The 18,326-nt window shown below is 44.9% G+C and overlaps 2 protein-coding genes across 10 annotated transcripts in view; one reads left to right on the top strand and one right to left on the bottom strand.

Moving 5' to 3' along the window:
* Ift122 (intraflagellar transport 122) overlaps positions 1–4,976 on the bottom strand; it is a 67,775-nt gene extending 62,799 nt beyond the window's left edge. For 2 of the 3 annotated variants that reach the window (XM_052174619.1, XM_052174621.1), the window contains exon 1: positions 4,813–4,976. In XM_052174619.1, the coding sequence (XP_052030579.1) occupies positions 4,813–4,853 (41 nt within the window). In that variant the 5' untranslated portion in view covers positions 4,854–4,976. The remainder of the gene's footprint in view (positions 1–4,812) is intronic. The other variant, XM_052174620.1, reaches the window with a different exon arrangement.
* A 194-nt stretch (positions 4,977–5,170) lies between these two features.
* On the top strand, positions 5,171–17,557 carry Mbd4 (methyl-CpG binding domain 4, DNA glycosylase). 7 transcript variants are annotated; one of them, XM_052174614.1, is made up of 8 exons: positions 5,171–5,387; positions 8,091–8,312; positions 9,222–10,057; positions 13,005–13,076; positions 13,173–13,307; positions 14,118–14,267; positions 14,670–14,773; positions 16,122–17,557. In XM_052174614.1, the coding sequence occupies exons 1-8, from the start codon at positions 5,302–5,304 to the stop codon at positions 16,197–16,199; spliced, it is 1,683 nt and encodes a 560-aa protein (XP_052030574.1). In that variant the 5' UTR covers positions 5,171–5,301; the 3' UTR covers positions 16,200–17,557. The 7 variants fall into 7 exon arrangements, 5 of the variants coding, with proteins under 5 accessions (XP_052030574.1, XP_052030573.1, XP_052030575.1 ...); XM_052174613.1 differs by having other exon boundaries at positions 13,002–13,076; XM_052174615.1 differs by lacking the exon at positions 5,171–5,387 and adding an exon at positions 5,394–5,828 and having other exon boundaries at positions 13,002–13,076.
* The last annotated feature ends 769 nt before the right edge of the window (positions 17,558–18,326 follow it).

The following is an 18,326-nucleotide window of genomic DNA, read 5'->3' as shown; positions in this document are numbered from 1 at the left end:
TGCAAATCCATCTGCATACACACACACACACACACACACACACACACACACACACACAGAAAGAGAACAAAAAAGGGGGAGGGGGAGAGAGGAGATGGAAAGAATCAGTTTAGAAGGATCTTTGAGTAGGAATATGGAGTCTTTGGCTAAGGTCCAAAACATAATCTAAATGTAAGCCGCCTAGAGGCAAGAAGGCCAGGGGGACCACCCAGAAAAGGACATGAAAGGGGTCACTCTGGGTTTATGAGGAGCAGAGCAGCAGAATCACAGTAGCAGGTCCTGAGTGAGCGCTTTTGCTGGGTGAAGAACAGACCAGGAGCAAATGCCCAGAGCAGGGAGCCTGGGGCTGACTGTGGAGAGACCTAGTCAAGGGTGTCTGGGATTGCTGGGTTCGATCTAGGTGGGAATTTTGTTCTGTTTTGTTCCATTACATCAGCTGGCATATGTGGCCATCATCAGGCTGCTGGCCTACAGAATCTCTGCACCTCCTACTCTAATAGATTGTTTCAAATCTGTAACAGCCCTAAAAGCAGATAGCCTGTCTTCACTGGTCATTCACTTCATTATTCCTCCATGAACACACACGTCTACTCACTAAACACTAACAGGCTCCAGAAACATTTGGAAATAGAATACAGCCATTGCTTTTACAGGTTTCTAGACTTCTGGGATAAACAGATTAAAAAATAACTCTTACACCCAACAGACAAGAGCAGAATGAACAAAATTCTGTGCCAGGGGTTGAGAACAGAGCAGATCAGACTGCATTTGACCAGCAAATGTTTTGTTTGGCTCACACGGTGTTTTACTTTGTTTTTTCTAATTAGGTGCCAACATTTAAAAATTAGGACATTTCACACTTAAAACGCAGATTCCTAGCTTCTGGTAAAAATAGGAAGATCTGCACACACCAGGCCAAATTTCTACCCATGCTAATTGGCAGGAGCAGAGCAGCAGCTGCCCCTTCCATGCAGAGCGGGAGCCTTCCAGTTTGCCACAGTCCTTGACGCTCCCTATTGCTCGACGACATAGAGGCTGATGCTTGGTTGACAGTTATGGGCAGCTTGTGCAGTGGGCGCTCTTGCTCCATTGGTTGGTTGGTTGGTTGGTTGGTTGGTTGTCTCATTATGTAGCCCTGGCTATGCTGGAACCCACTATGTAAACCAGGATAGCCTCAAACTTAGAGATCCAACTGCCTCTGCCTCCTGAGTGCTAGGATAAAAGGCGTGCACCAGCACCCCTGGCTGTGGGTAATCATATACTATAGAAGGAGGAGAGAAAAGTAATAAAACTATGTTATTACCTCAGCACTGCTAAGGTGGAGGCTGGAGGGCCAGAAGCCCAAGGCCAGCTGGGCTACATGAGACCCTGTCTCAAAAAAGTAACATCAAGACTTTTTTTTTTCCTAACGCTCAACTATTTATTGGGACAGGTGTACCATGGAGCACTTTTAGAGGTCAGAAGACAACTCGGTTCTCTGCTTTCATCACGTGGGGCCTCAAACTCAGATCATTATGCTTGGCAGTAGTTCCCTTCAACTGCTGAGTGCAGTTGCTATTGCTAACCTGCACAAAGCTGTTTATTAAAATGAAAGACACTGAAGCCAGGCGGTGGTGATGCACGCCTGTAATCCCAGCACTCTGGGAGGCAGAGCAGGTGGATTTCTGAGTTCGAGGGCAGCCGGGTCTACAGAGTGAGTTCCAGGACAGCTAGAGCTATACAGAGAAACCCTGTCTCGAAAAAACCAAATCCAAAAAACAACAAAAAAAAACAACAACAAAAAATGAAAGACGTAGCAAGTGACGTGTTCCAAGCAGGATGCAGGAGAATGTCCTGCGAGTAACAGAAATCCCTTCTATTTAATACGCAAGTATGGGCTGTCTATTCACATTCCTCACCTGACTGAAATCAGAGCCTGAGAGAACTGGTTTTGCAATAGGGCAGCCTGCGCTTGCAAGCTGGCTCTACCACGCAGATGTGCACCCATCTCCCCTCTCTCTCAGTCAGTTTCCTTGTCTGTAAAGTGGAGATCATTAGAGCTCTACCTCCCTAGAGCTGCTGTGAAGGGACAGCGAGGTAAAGGACACACGTCCTTAGCTAGTGTCTAAATCAAGTCAGCATTAGCTGTTATGTATACAAATTCCTCCAAAGCCAGCCTTGAGGGACGTTTAGGATCTTAGTGTTACACAAGGAAAGGTCTCAGGACAGACAGTGGTGTGAGGCAGAACAGACCATCTAGGAAGACTCTGAGTCAAGTTGAGAATTATTTAAGCCAGAATTTCCTGAAATGTGTTCTTGGCTGGTAGATTTATTTTTAAGATTTTTTTATTTATTTTATGCATGAGTACATCACCATTGCTCTCTTCAGACACACCAGAAGAGGGCACCAGACCCCATTACAGGTGGTTGTAAGCCACCATGTGGATGCTGGGAATTGAACTCAGGATCTCTGGAAGAGCAGTTGGTACTCTTAACTGCTGAGTCATCTCTCCAGCCCTTTATTTATTTATTTATTTATTTATTCATTCATTCATTTTGGTTTTTTCGAGACAGGCTCTCTCTGTATAGTTATGGCTGTCCTGGAACTCACTCTGAAGACCAGGCTGGCCTCAAACTCAGAAATCTGCCTGCCTCTGCCTCTGCCTCTGCCTCTGCCTCTGCCTCTGCCTCCCAAGTGCTGGGACTAAAGGCATGGACCACCACTGCCTGCTGGCTGGTGGATTTTAATGACAAAATAAAATAGGCCATCAAATCATACTGAATTAATTAAGATGACAAAGCCATTCTATTGTCAGTCTCTCTTTTTAAAACATTTTGATTTTTTTTAAGATTTATTATGTATACAGCATTCTTCCTGCATTTACACCCGCAGGCCAGAAGAGGGCATCAGATTTCATTATAGATGGTTGTGAGCCATCATGTGGTTGCTGAGAATTGAACTCAGGACCTCTGGAAGAGCAGACAGTTCTCCCAACCTCCAGCCCAATTTTTTTTTTTTTTAACTATATATATATATATTTTTTTCTTTTTTGGGTTTTTGTTTTCTTGAGACAGGGTTTCTTTGTGTAGACTTGACTGTCCTAGAACTCACTTTGTAGACCAGGCTGGCCTCACACTCGGGCATCTGTCTGCTTCTGCTTCTGCCTCTGAAGAGTGCTGGGATTAAAGGTATGTGCCACCATGCCCAGCCTCTTTGTTTCCGTGTAGCACTGTTTATGTGTAGCACTGTGTGTGTGCAAACGATACGAGGTACACATGCCATGACACTGGTATGAAAGTTGGAGGACAACTTTATGGAACTGGTTTTCTTCTACCAGATTTCATCTCTGGGCAGCAAGTGCTTTTGTCTGATAAGGCATTTTCCCATCCAGTTTCTTTTGTTTTTTTGAGACATAGTCTCACAGAGCCTGGGCTAGCCTTGAACTCATTATGTAGCTGAGAACTCCAGACCCTCCCGCTTCCTCTCACAGGAGTGCAGGGATTGCAGACTTGGGCCCAGTAATTTCTTTACATCTGTTTTCCAACTATTTTTACTTGCTTGTGTGTAAGTGTGTGTGTGTAAGTATAAAACATGCATAAATATACATGTGTGTGTACATGTGTTCTGCAGAGGCCAGAGAGCATCAGGTGTCCACCTCTCTTCTGACTTGTTCCTCTGAGGCAGAGTCCTCTCCCTTAACTTTGAGTCTCTCTCTTTTTAGCTAAGTTGGTGGCCAGCAAACCCTATCAATTATCCTGTCTCAACTCCCCTCTGTGCCACCATTACAGGCTTACATAGGACCATACCTGGCTTTTATGTAGGTGCTGGAATCAGAACTCTGGACCTTATGCTTACTCAAAGTGCTCTTAAATACTAAGCCTTAATCCTCAGTATTTTAATTAAGCATTAAATTAAGCTCAGTCTTTTAAAAAAAAAAAGATTTATTTTGTGAGTATACTGTGAGATTGTGAGATTTATATTTGTGAAATTTATATGTGAGTACACTGTAGCTGTCTTCAGACACACCAGAAGAAGGAGTCAGCTCTCGTTATGGATGGTTGTGAGACACCATGTAGTTGCTGGGACTTGAACTCAGGACCTTCGGATGAGCAGTCAGCGCTCTTAACCACTGAGCCATCTCACCAGCCCCAATTAAACTCACTCTTAAGTACTAATTTTGAAAATACTCCTCAGACCTTCTAATCAGGAGATGTCTTGATTTGGTGGGCATCTTACATGTTTCTCTGACCTTACAAAAAATGTTCTGCTTCAGACACAGTAGATCTCAGCTCAGGTGGAAATGCTCAGTACCTAGATGCAAGTTACTCACACTGTTTTGTTTGTTCCTGCTTGAAAGTTCTTAATCCCAGCACTGGGGAGGCAGAAGCAGATGTTATCTCTGTGAGTTCAATGCCAGCTTGGTCAACATACTGAATTCCAGACTAACCAGAGCTTTAAAGTGAGACTCTATCTCAAAAACAAACAAACAAAAAAAAAAAACCAAAAACAGAAGAAACTTAAAGAATGTCAGATAAACAAAAGTGTGGGCACTTGACGATGGTTAGGAAGCTGAGAAAACACTGATGGATCAAAGTCCAAGAGTGATTGTGAGAAGAGAGAAGCGAAACTGGATGATGATGACGTATACACTGCTCTAGCGGACCACCACCCTCAGATGGTCCCTAACCCCCTCCAGGAATCTCGGTTTCTCTTCCCCTGGGGAGTTGAAGGCAAGGAATCAGCGTCCTCAGCCCAGGCCGCAGGCCCGTTGTCATGGCAACGCGCCGGTTCCCGCCGCCTCCCCCGCCATCCCCGAGGTTCCCGCTCCTCACCACTGCTCCGCTTTGTCTCTCCACGTCAACACGGCCCTCATCGCCGTTTCCCTCACGCCTCGGGCCCCTCCTCCCAGCCTCCGCAGCAACAGGCTTCTCTCCACAAACCACTTCGGCTACCTGCGCTACCCTTAGCAACGCACATGCGCAATGAACGGCGCGTGAGTTTTTCCCCCCCACCCCCCAAAGCTCCAAGTGCGCATGTCCAAAAGGGAGCCCGGTTCTGCCGCAGCAGCGCCGAGCGCGTAGGGACGCAGGAGGCGGAAGCGTATGTATGACACGAGCGATTGGTCAGGGAAGGTGGGTGGGGCGGGGAGTCTTGACAACGGAGGGTTTGATTGGCGGGACCCGGCTGTGGCTGAAGCCGTGGCGGGAAGGTTGTTGACTTTCACGTCCGTGTTTGGATTCGGCCCAGAGTTTTGGGTTGTGTTTTACTCCACCTCTCGGCCTGGAGCTGCCGCTGCGCCCCAGTGGATCAAAGCAGCAGGGATGGAGAGCCCAAACCTTGGGGACAACGAAGTCCCCTCTGTCACCGCTGGAGAGATCCTAGTTCCAGACCCGCCTTGGGATCGCTGGCAAGTTTTTAAACCTCTCTCGAGCCTCAGAGGAGTCGCTCTTGTGTGGGTCTCCCTAACCTTTAACACAAGGTGACGGACACCTCGAGCTGTCGCCCTGTGGGAGCAGACTAGGGTGTACCCGATTTCTTGGCCGAACTGGCTGGGGAGCTTGGAGGACGAGGGAGGTTTTGTGATGCAAGCAGGTAGCCTTGGGCCGGAAGGGCCCCTCGGAAATTGCCCTATGAAAAGTCACAGAGGAAGCCACTGTTGTGTCCGGGCTAAAATGATACACTTATTTGCATGTCCCAAAACTTGGCCGCTCAAACAATTTTAAGGTCTAGACATTTAACAAAGTTGGTAGTGTTTGCAACGTGGGTTCGAGCGTCAGCACCGAATACCCAGGCTTGGCGTCGTATGCCAGTGGAGGCAGGAGGATCAGAAGTTGAAGATGAGTCTCTGGTACGTCATGGGTTCAAAGCTAGCCTACGGTGCATAAGATCCTGTCTCAAAAGCAAACAAAACTTTTTTTTAATGGTACTTCCTTTTTACAGATGGAGAAAGGAGATTTTGAGCTCAAAGTGACTTTCTCTTTGGAAGCTCGGCTAATAATAAATAGCGGTGCTGGGATTTTGACCCATTTTGTTAACCTAGTAGTTTGTGGGGATTTCTTCAGGTTTCAGTTACCTTGTCTCTCCATAAGATCCGTCTAGCTGATACTTATCGCCAAATTCCATCGAAGAATGCCGTGGTTCTAATTGCAGTTAGACTCTAGGTCTTGCTTAGTTTCCCTGTTTCCCTAGTTGCAGAAAGTAGATTGGGTTAGAAGGTCTCTCTAGAGACTCACTCTTATGTATGTGTTTGTATATGTACGTGGGTGTTGGTGGAGACCAGAGCCAGTGTCAGATTGACTGGAGCTGGAGTTGCGGGGCGGTGGTGGCGCACATCTGTAATCCCAGCACTCTGGGAGGCAGAGGCAGACAGATTTCTGAGTTCGAGGCCAGCCTGGTCTACAGAGTGAGTTCCAGGGCTACACAGAGAAACCCTGTCTTGAAAAAAAAAAAAAAACAAACCAAATCCAAAAAAAAAAAAAAAGCTTCCTGATGTGGGTACTGGGGTCTAGCCCCTCACTCACCTTTTAAAATGTATAGTTTAGTTATTAAAATATGCTGTACTAAAAGCTGGAGAGAGAATTCAATAGGTAAAGCACTCATTGCTCTTTCGTAGGGTGTGGGTTTGGTTCTCAGCACCCACAGCAGAGGCTCACAACCATCTATAACTCAGCTCCAGGGCATCTAGTCTCTTCAGGCCTCAGCACCTGCATGTGCACATAAATAAAAATAAACAAATTCCTTTAAAGGGGGGAGAAATTCACTGCACTGAAGGTTTTGTGGGAACTATTCCTCCTATAACAGTATGGGAGAAGTATTAGGTAGGTAGGCCTAGGTTTTGGGATCCACTCTGCAGGTGATTTGATCTTGTTGTCACACAATTTGTCAATATTTATTTGTTTTATATATAATTGTGTGTGTGTGTGTGTGTGCGCGCGCGTGTGTGTGTGTGTGTGTGTGTGTGTGTGTATTTTGTCTTGCGTACCAGAAGAGAGCATGTGTGTGTGTGTGTGTGTATTTTGTCTTGCGTACCAGAAGAGAGCATGTGTGTGTGTGTGTGTGTATTTTGTCTTGCGTACCAGAAGAGAGCATCAGGTCCCATGTGATTACAGTTAGAAAATTGTGAACTATCATGTGGATACTGGTAATAGAACTCAGGACCTCTAGAAGAGCAGCTAGTTCATCACAGCTAAGTGTAGCTAGTCTTAACAGCTAAGCTATCTCTTTAGCACCCAATGAGTAAATTTTAACCTCACAAAGAGATGAGAATCAAGATTGAAAGAGATTCAGAAGTTCTTATCAGAAATTATGTATCTTTTGGAAGGCTACACCATTTTATGAAAGTGGTAGTTGTTTTTCAAAAATGCACACCTATGTGAAATGTTTCCCTTACATGTTTGCAGGAGAGAAGGGTGATTCATTTAAGCAGTTTGGCTGATCTCAGATGAAAAGTTCAGTTACTGGCTCATATCTCACACTTCCAACAACTTATCAGAATCCTTTACAATAGCCCTATAGTGTGAATTTAAAAAAAAAAAAAGTTTAGCAGGTATCTTCAAGTCAACTGTTACTGTGCAGAGATTCCTAACATTTAAAAACCTATATTGAGCTGGGCAGTGTTGGTACATGCCTTTCTTCCCAACATCTGGGACGCAGAGGCAAGCAAAATTCTGTGAGTTCGAGGCCAGCCTGGTCTACAGAACGAGTTCCAGGATAGTCAAGGCTACACAGAGAACCCTGTCTTGAAAATCAAGATGGAAGCCGGGTAGTGGTGGCACACACCTGTAATTCCAGCACTTGGGAGGCAGAGGCAGGCAGATTTCAGAGTTCGAGGCCAGCCTGGTCTACAGAGTGAGTTCCAGGACAGCCAGGGCTACACAGAGAAACCCTGTCTCGAAAAAAACAAATCCAAAACAACAAAAAAAAAATCAAGGTGGAAGAGGACACCCTGTTGAAGGGCGAGAAGTTGTCATCAGAGAGGGGACAGCACTCAAGACTAACTCACTGACTTTAATCTGTATTCTATGCAGTCCCATTCTGCTGTGGTAGAACTTGAGGAAGCAGGGTACAAGACATTTTAAATGAGTTCATCACCTGGGTTTTGTTTTTCCAGCAAGGAGGATGTTGCTGTTGGACTGGAGGGAGTGAGAGAAGATGGAAAGGACCTGGTGGTCAGCAGGGAGAGCAGCTCCCTTCTCCAGAACACTGCTTCTCCTCAGTCTGGTGGTACTGCAGCGACAGACTGCCAAAAGCCTGTCCCGTGTGGATGGGAAAGAGTTGTGAAGCAAAGGTTATCTGGGAAAACTGCAGGAAAATTTGATGTATATTTTATCAGGTAAGCATTTGGGAAGGAAAATAACAATACAGCCAAGTGATTTTTGTTCGTAATGGAGAAGGAGAGCAAGAATCTGAGGTTTAGGGGCTAAGGAAATGACTCAGGGAATAAAGCATCTGTCATTGCAAGCATGAGGACCAGAGCGCAGACCCCCAGAATCTGTCTACAGAGCTAAGTGGGTGCAGCAGCTGCCTGTAATCCTGGCTCTCGGGGGCCTGAGATGGGATCCTCGGGGAAAGCTGGCTAGCTAGACTAGCTGGGCTTAGTGCCTTCTGGGCTCAGTGAGAAACACTGTCTCAATAAATAAAGTGATCAGGGACACCAATGTTAACCTGAGGCTTCCTTCCGTGTGCAGATACACATGAGAACACTCAACACATGCATAGACCACACATACATTTTAAAAAATGTATTATAAAATCATTGTTCCATCGGTGTCACTGTTTGTATCAAGTGATTTGGGGATAGTCACATAACATATTCATTCACAGTGTTGATCCTGTTACCAATGGTAATGAGACGTTTGGATTTAAGCTACATTTATATGTTGATTTTTTTAAAATATTTATTTATTTATTTATTATATGTAAGTACACTGTAGCTATCTTCAGACACTCCAGAAGAGGGAGTCAGATCTCATTATAGATGGTTGTGAACCACCATGTGGATGCTGGGATTTGAACTCAGGACCTTCGGAAGAACAGTCAGTGCTCTTAACCGCTGAGCCATCTCTCCAGTCCTGTATGTTGATTTTATACTATCATAGAAGAATCTATTGAAAAGGGCCATTAATCACTTTTTGTTGCTTTAAAATGCCAAACATCTTTGGTGACATTTAGAAATTATTAATTGGAATTCTGAAATGTGGTCCAGTTCTTTTTTAAAAGTCACTTTTTTTTTTTTTGGTAGCCCACAAGGATTGAAGTTCAGATCAAAACGTTCACTTGCTAATTATCTTCTCAAAAATGGAGAGACTTTTCTTAAGCCTGAAGATTTTGATTTTACTGTGCTTGCTAAAAGGAGCATCAGTCCAGGTTATAAACACCAAAGTTTGGCAGCTCTGACTTCCCCGCAGCCAAATGAAACTGACATTTCAAAGCAGAACCTGAGGACACGAAGCAAGAGGAACACAGATGTGTTGCCTCTGCCCAGTGGTAATTCAGAGTCGCCAGATAGCAGCAGACTTTCTGACTCTAACTCTGCTCACTTGCTATTGGAAGAACGTGAGGACACTCAGGATGCTGACTCCGGGGAGAGGAGAAAGCCCAAAAGAAAGGTGACTGTTTTGAAAGGAATTGCAAGTCAGAAAACCAAACAAAGGTGCAGGAAGAGTCTCTTAGATTCTACTCGAAGAAACAGAAAAAGAGGATCTGTGGTTCAGAAAGTGGGTGCTGAGAGCGAGCTAGTTCCACAGGAAATTCAACTCAACAGAACCCTCTGCCCTGCAGACAGCTGTGCAAGGCAGCTGGTCAGCCGGGCTGGGGAAGGAAAGGGCCTGGCACAAGGAAAATCGCCAAGCCCGGAGTCGGATCTTTGTTTCATAGGAGTAACTCCTGGCACCACAAACAAATTACCTTCAACTGAAGCAGCAGGTGAAGCAAGGCCTGAGCAGACATCAGAGGCGATCAGAGCGAAGGGAGACAAAGAGGGGGAGGCACATTTGCATATTGACGGTTTACAGGATGGCTCTGAAATGCCCAGCTGCTCACAAGCCGAGAAACCCTTTACTTCTGAGACATTTCAAGGTACTCGGTGCATGAAAGTTCTGTTAGCTGTGTGGTGAACTGTCTGTTCTCCCAGACCTTGTATTTCATACCTGGATGTGGTTGAGATGGGGAGTATAGTGAAGAAGAGCCCTGCGTCAGATGTATTCTCCCACGATCTCCCACTAAGTGATCTTTGAGGACAGGGTTTCTTGTATCCTGGCCAACCTGGGTCTCACTGTGTAGCTGAAGATACTTTTGAAGTTGTATCCTTCTGACTCTGCTTCCTGGGTGCTGATTTAAGGCATGTGCCACTAGGCAAGTTTATGTGATGCTGGCCACAGAACCCAGGGCTTAATGCAAGGCAGACAAGCACTCTATCAACTGAGTCACATCTCCATCCCGTACCTGGTCATTGATCTTGGTCACAAGCCCTTAATTATGGCAAAGAGGTACTCAGCTGGCTACAGCCAGGCTGCTCAGCAGAGGAAGACTGGTGTGTCAGGACTGCTGCCCCCGCTCCCCGGACAGCAGCTGAGAGGTGGGGCTTTCCACACCTGCTATCTTCTTTTTTGGCAGCAATTCTAAGACCGTAAGGAAAATTCTCTGTGAAGAATGTAGATAAGACTCCTTTTATAAACTGACCGAGAATAGTCAGCATCTTCCTGCCCCTCCTGTGCTGCTGCTTTGTGACTCCCAATTTAATTTCTTCTGTATTACATCCTTTTTTTTCTTCTGTTACAGCATGATGCTTCTCTAAAAGGCCTTAGAGCCTTCAATAATTCAAAAGTATAATCGCTTAGTTCATGTATTATTTGTACTGTGCTTTTCACACAAGAGTCCTGGGCTTGGCAGTTTTGCCTGTACAATACCTCAGTGAATAATGGATAAAAAGATCTGAGCAGCTCTGGGTTATTCATTATGCTGTTATGGCATAATGAATATCTCCCTTAAAGAAGAATAGTAATTTTAATTTTACTTAGATTCCCTTGGGAACATAGCCTGCACAGATTGGTGGAACCAGCGTAACACTTGATTTCTGCTTCCAGTCCCATCCATAATTGTGCGTCTTCTCTGTGCCTGGGATTGATGCGTCTTTATCAGATGGCCACATATACCTAGGAAATGGATAAGAATTCCTCAGTGTATGTCCTTTGAGCTTCTTAAAGCATTGGATTGTATAGATATACTGCAATTATAATGGGTAGGTTAATTATTAAAAGCATCTTCTCTTGACTAATATGGAAGTATCCAGCTCATCCTATACTGAAGTCTAGTTCTCGGTATAAGAGGAAATTCTGTGGGATTCTAGGTGCCCAGTGGGATGATCATTGCATGGCTAGAAAGTATCATGTCAACAAGTAATCAAGGAAGCCGGTTAGTTAGTGTGGGAACCCAAGAGAAACATCAGGTCCCCCTAAGGTCAGTTTCCTTTATTCTGCTTCATGCTTCCTTCTGGGCTTTCCCTGGCAGACTAGAATAGCAAAAGCCACTGACATTATGTGAAGACCTGGATACTTGATGCAGTGTTTATTCAATTCTGATATCATTTTCTGGCAACTACTTTAAGCTTTAGTTTCTGAAAATTAAAGGAATACCCCAAATGAGTTCTATTTTTCATATCAAGACAAAAGGCAGCTAGAGAGATGGCTCAGCAGTTAAGAGCACTTTCCACCCTTCCAGAAAACCGAATGAACTTCCCCCGCACCCATGTCAGGAGGCTCATAACTGCCTGTAACGCCAGCTCCAAGGGATCTAGTGCCCTCTGCTGGCCTCCACGGGTATCTACACACAGGTAACATGCATAAATTGAAATTAAACAATTTTATTATAAGGTAGCTGAGTATGGTGTTACATGTCTATAGTCCAAATACTTGGGAGTTAACTGTAGAAAGATCATAGAGTTCAAAGCTATTCTCAGCTACATGGTAAGTTTGAGGTGAGCCTGGACTACATGAGACATTGTCTCAAAACAATAATAAGATAATTGTGTGGGTGACTAGGTGGGTATCCACAGAAGGCAGAGAAGGGTATTAGATTCCCTAAAGCTGGAGTTACAGGCAGTTGTGAGCCACTCAGCATTGGTATTGCGATCTGAACTTAGGTCCTCTGGAAGAGTGGTGAGTACTCTTAGTCCTGAGCAGTCGCTCTACAAGTTTGTTGGGTGGCCCACGTTGGCATCGAGCTCACAGCTTTTTCTCAGCTTCTTCTGTGTGCCTCCTTTTTGGTAAATACAACTGGAGAAGCTTTAAAATGTGTGGGGAGACAGAAGAAAAGAAAAATTACCACTTCTAACAACCACTGTACCATTGGAATTCTATTCTTACTGTATCTATGTGTATGCATACATACACATACAAACTCATGTTTATAAAATTGAGGTCATATATAGAATCTTGCCTTTTTTTTTTCCTATTGTGAATAACAAGATATTGAAGTAAATGTCAGTAGAAAATACTCATGATAGAGTCTCAACATTTCAGTAATCACATTGTACAAATATATTACAATATTCAGACTGAACTGGGCAGTGGTGGCGCATGCCTTTAATCTCAGCACTCTGGGAGGCAGAGGCAGGCGGATTTCTGAGTTCGAGGCCAGCCTGGTCTACAGAGTGAGTTCCAGGACAGCCAGGCCTATACAGAGAAACCCTGTCTCGAAAAAAAAAAAAAATTAAAAAAAAAAAAAAAAAGACTATTCAGACTGTTACAGTTTTGCATACTGTGAGCTGACCACGTAACCATAGGGCGCCAGTAAAGGGCTCAGCTGTTGAGTTAGCCTGCCTGGATCCCCACGGTAGCTCTGACACTAGCTGTGTCACCTGGGACTCATTTAGCTTCTCTGTGCCTCTGTTTCCTTATGGAAAAAGTGGAGATAAAATAATGCCTAACTGGTAGGATATTAGTGGAATTAGGGTAATTTATGTAGCCTAGGCTAGCCCCAGCATTCTCTAAGCCATAGATTAGAAACTATTTTTGCTTTTCAGAAGACAGCATCCCACGAACCCAAGTAGAAAAAAGGAAAACAAGCCTGTATTTTTCCAGCAAGTACAACAAAGAAGGTACCCACCCTTCCCCAAGTAGAATGGGAGGTGGGTGAGGGGAGGGGTTCCGAGTCTTTTATGAGAACAACTTTGACAACCCTATGTTTTTTGTAGCTCTTAGCCCCCCAAGACGCAAAGCCTTCAAGAAATGGACTCCTCCTCGGTCACCTTTTAATCTTGTTCAAGAAATACTTTTCCATGATCCATGGAAACTCCTCATCGCAACTATATTTCTCAATCGAACCTCAGGTTTGTGGGTCACTATCATCTTGTCCTGGTTAAAAGGGAGATACCCGCACTGGTTAGGAGGCCCAAGTGCACAGTACAGTTTGAGTTTGTGATGTCGGACAAGACTTTTCCCTTTTAGCACTCAGAACTCTTTTTTTATTTGTTTGTTTTTTGTTTCAAGACAGGGTTTCTCTGTGTAGCCCTGGCTGTCCTGGAACTCACTCTGTAGACCAGGCTGGCCTCAAACTCAGAAATCCACCTGCCTCTGCCTCCCAAGTTCTGGGATTAAAGGCATACGCCACCACTGCCTGGCTAGAACTCTTTACCTATACAAACATTAGACTGGATAACAGCCAACATTCTTTTTAATACTGAGGGCCAAGTGATCATTGATTTCCTACTAACTGATTAGCTTTGGTTATCAGTGAAGGAGCAGTTAATATTTTTTGCTCTATCCTGGTTGCAACTTCCCTGTGTTCACTGGATGCTTATAGTGGTTATCTAGTGAGCTGATTATTTGAAAACTAGCTGATTATTTGAAACAGTTTCAGTATGGCTTGGACTAACAGCCAGTAGATTAACAGTGCTGGTATTTGGTTCTCTAAGAGGCTGTTGGTTCGGGTCGTGACTTGACAGTAGTTAACCAGGCAAGGCTGGGGATCGAGCTGAATGGTGGAGCCCTCGCCAGCATGCAAAACACCCGAACTTCATTCCCAGCACCACAAGCACAGTCACCGGAATGCCGAGACCTGAAGTTTCTAGATGTAAAACTACCTAAACAAGAAGTCAGCCATTCCCAGACAAGTGTCTGCCTTTGTTTATGCTCCCCAGGCAAGATGGCCATCCCTGTGCTGTGGGAGTTTCTAGAGAAGTACCCTTCGGCTGAGGCGGCCCGAGCTGCTGACTGGAGGGACGTGTCGGAGCTACTTAAGCCTCTCGGTCTCTATGATCTCCGTGCAAAAACCATTATCAAGTTCTCAGGTATGTTCGTTCCCACAGCCCCAGTGGACAGAGCAAATTGTGCCCATGAAGGCAGCCACACCTTAAACTTTAATGCCCTGGGATACTATATTAATTGAGGTCATTTAGGTCAAGCACCAAAGACATTTAAAACAGGCCGCTTGCCCCACACCACAGACTCCTGTTGACCCAAACCATAAATCCTTGCCTGACACTGACTAGCCCTGTGCATGGAACTGAAGTATTTTCTCTGCGTATGTAGCAAAGCACAGAAGAGTGGTGAGGAAGAGGCAGATGATAAGGGCGTTACGGACTTGAGGCCACAATCTGTGCTGCGTCAGAGAGAGGGGTCATCTTGCCCCGTTACAGGTGTAAGGAAGGTGACTTTCTCAGGCTGACCACATTTGGATGTGTATCCCTCAGATGAATATCTGACAAAGCAGTGGAGGTATCCGATTGAGCTTCATGGGATCGGTAAATATGGCAACGACTCGTACCGGATCTTTTGTGTCAATGAATGGAAGCAGGTAAGCCCACCATTGGCTGTACCCAACATAAGCCAACATAGTCAGCATATTTGCCTCTAGGGCAGAATAAGTCCACCAGTGTGCCTGGCTCTGTGGGAAAGCAGTCCTGTTGTAGTCCCAACCAGATTTGCCCTGTGTTCAAAGAGCAGCAGTGGCGTGAGGTTAGGAGTTGTAGTTATGAACTCTTGTGGTGCTGCCCCAGTCACTGTGCTGTGGCCTCCCGCTGACTTGAGCTGTCTGTCACTCCTGACCCTGAGTTCAAATTCCAGCAACTACACGGTGGCTCACAACTATCTGTTTGAGGTCAGATGCCCTCTTGTGGTTTGTCTAAAGACAGCTACAGTGTACTTACATATAATAATAGATAAATCTTTAAAAAAAAAAAAAAAAAAAAAAAAGACTTCAGATCCCTAGGACTCAGAAGAGCCAGGCACGGCAGCACACGCCTTCTACCTGGTAGTCCCAGCACTGTGCGGGCAGAAGCAGGAGGTTGCCTGGAAGCCCCTGGATAGCCTGTCTGAGCTTGTACACCAGCTAGCCTAGCCTGTGTGGGTAGAGCTCCAGGCCGGTGAGAGACTCTTTCTCACACAGGAAGTGGACTGTGAGGCAGGGCGATGGCTCAGGGTGTAGAGGGGCTTGCTGAGCAAGCCTGGTGACCCGAGTTCCATCCCTGGAACCCACACAAAGGTAGAAGAAAATAACTGACTCTGAAAAAAATCATACTTCATGAACATGCCTCAGTACACACACATATACAACTAATAAAATTTAATTTTTTTCTGAAGGTAGAAGGTGCCTGAGTCCTCTGACTGCACACATGCACCAAGAATATACAAGTGCCTGTACTGATACACTCATCCCCAAAACAGGATCCTCCTAGAAGAGAAACTATTTGGACTTAAGAGTGTCTAATTGTCAGATTTCTCTTCATATATCTCAGACTGGAATGTGGCATCTGGGTCCTATTACAACTACCCATTCCATTGTTCCTGCCCAGCACGGGGGCATGTTGATGGCATACTGCCTCCTCACAGTATGGCCCTATATTAAGTCAGTGAGGTCTAGAGAAACCCAGGCTGAAGGGCCACAGTTGTGCCCCTTCACCACCAGAGCCATCAGTTAGCTTCAGAGTCTCCAGTCATCACTGCCTTCTGCTCCAGGTCTGGGTTAGTTCTGAACTGGAGAGCACCTTGTAAACTGTGTAGGGTTTCTGTTATATAAGGTATAACTATATACAGTCTTGGTTGCTGTTGGGTTCGTTGTCCCTGTTTATCTCAGGTATGTTATGATGAACTCCATCACCAAACCTTTAAACATGTCTGTGGCTGATATGTTGCATTTCTTCCAGGTGCACCCTGAAGACCACAAGTTAAATAAATACCATGACTGGCTTTGGGAAAATCATGAAAAATTAAGTCTATCTTAAAGCCGCCTGTTTGAACTTTGTCATGCATTGCTTTGGGCTTCCATTGCTACGGGCTCTGTGGTGTACAATGAGCTCCCTTCCCGGCCTGTGGATTCCCTTCAGTTTGTTAGAAGCTAGTGTACGTCTTAAGCCTCTGCCCCCCCCCCCAAAAAAATGTTGGATAATGATCCTAAAAGTGTGTTCAGTTTAATTTTTCCAGTGATGAAATTCAACATGCTGATTCTCAAAGCCAGTTACCAGCACCCCTGCTGAGGAAAGGCTAAACATGTATTCACTTTCTGTACAAAGTGATACTATCATGTGCAGAAAGATTGTCATTCTTACTGGTATTGGAGTCTTACAGTTTAAATAGTGAAGCATTTACCTTAGAAAGATATCACTAAATAAACAGTAAATTGACTTGCACATGACAGCACACACCTGTAATCCCAGCGCTCAGGAGACTGCCGGAGAAGCATGGAAAGTTGAGGGCCTGCCTGTACTGTAGAGAGAGACTCTGCCTCAAACACAAACAGCAGGGCCAGTGAACTGGCCCAGTAAATGAAGTCACTTGCTGCCAATCATGATCTCAATTCCATCCCTGGCACCTGCTCCTGAAGGCTGACCTCTTACCTTCACTTGAACCCACACATACGTGTTACAAAGTACATAACTTTTTCAGAAATAGTCTGGAGAGAGATGGTTCAATGTTTTAGTGTGCTTGCTGCTTTTACAGAGGACCTGAGTTCATATTTTAGCACCCACATCAGGCAGCCCACAACTGCGTGTAACAACAGCTCCTGAGGATCTGACACCTCCAAGTCTTAATTACTTAACACTGTTTTAAGATGTCATTTGAAAATTCTCAAGGCAACATCCACTCAAAATGCATAATATTCCATCCCATTTTTCATTAACAAAATATGTTCTGATATATTCACACATGCCAATCATGGTGGTACACTACACTTGGGAGTCTGGAGAGGATCATGATCAAGGCCAGCCTGGGCTACATGGCAAGACCCTTTATAAAAAAAAAAAAGTGGGCACTCAGAGACAATGAACAGATGGGCATTATAACGTATACGTGATGGTGCTGCATACATATACAGTACTTGGGATGCTGAGGCAAGAGGGCCACTTCGAACTCAAAACAGCCCGGCTTAGAAGAGTATGACGGCAGCTTTGGTTACACAGCAAAGCCTGTACAAAAAGTACAAAAAGTCCAATTATTTAGCTTGTTGGACTAAATAAACTATGTCTGGAGAAGAATCTGTCTTGTAAAATGGAATTCTTAAGATCCTAATATTCTGTAAAACCTATCACTTTGTATCAGATAGTTAATAAAATATTTTTATTAAAAATGAAGGCCCCTTTGGCATCGTGTTCTTGACCACTTGCATTGGCTCTTAGGAATTTTAGGTTTGGCTTCAATATCCCTGAGAGAGTGGCTTACGGCTCCATTGCAACTCACTCTTTAACCCTGATCCTTCGTGAAACCTCATCTCTCAATGTTTGGTGCCATGTTTATGACAGGTATTATACCATCATGGTTCCTATCCCAAAGATCAATTGTCGTTCTAAGGTTTGGTTTGAAAATTAAATCGAATGAAGGCAGAGTAAACCAACTGTTAGGAAACTGTCTGACACAGGAGAGCGGGTGGATATAGGCAGATGTGCTATGATGCAGGCTAATTGATTTTTCCCTCTGGTGAAGAAGTGGCAGCTGTTAAAGAGCGATGCTGGGACTGGAGAGATGACTGGTGACAGTAGTCAGGTTCAGTTCCTAGCATCTCTATGGAGGATCACAGCTCCAGGGATTTGTTGCCCTTTGGGCACAGTGTGTATCCATACATGTGAAATAATAAGTACACATAAGTGTAAAGAGAGATGTGGCAGGAAAGCTGGCCACGCCTCCCACTTCACAATAACCCATAATATTTCCACAGACATCACAGGAACACCCATAAGTGCAGAGCCCTGGCTGGGGAGAGACCTCCCAGAAAGAACAGTGCTAGCAGTATGGCGGGGCAGAGAAAGTATGGCTGGACATCCAGACACAAGCAGCTCAAGAGTCCAGAGAAGTCTGGATCCCTGGGCCACAGCCATGGTTAGGTGATAGGGCAAATTTCCTTAATGTCAGCTATG

This window comes from Apodemus sylvaticus, chromosome 2, assembly GCF_947179515.1.
Source record: "Apodemus sylvaticus chromosome 2, mApoSyl1.1, whole genome shotgun sequence".
NCBI lineage: Eukaryota > Metazoa > Chordata > Mammalia > Rodentia > Muridae > Apodemus > Apodemus sylvaticus.
Note: the sequence above shows the minus strand (reverse complement) of the source record. Positions and strands in the feature narration are given on the sequence as shown.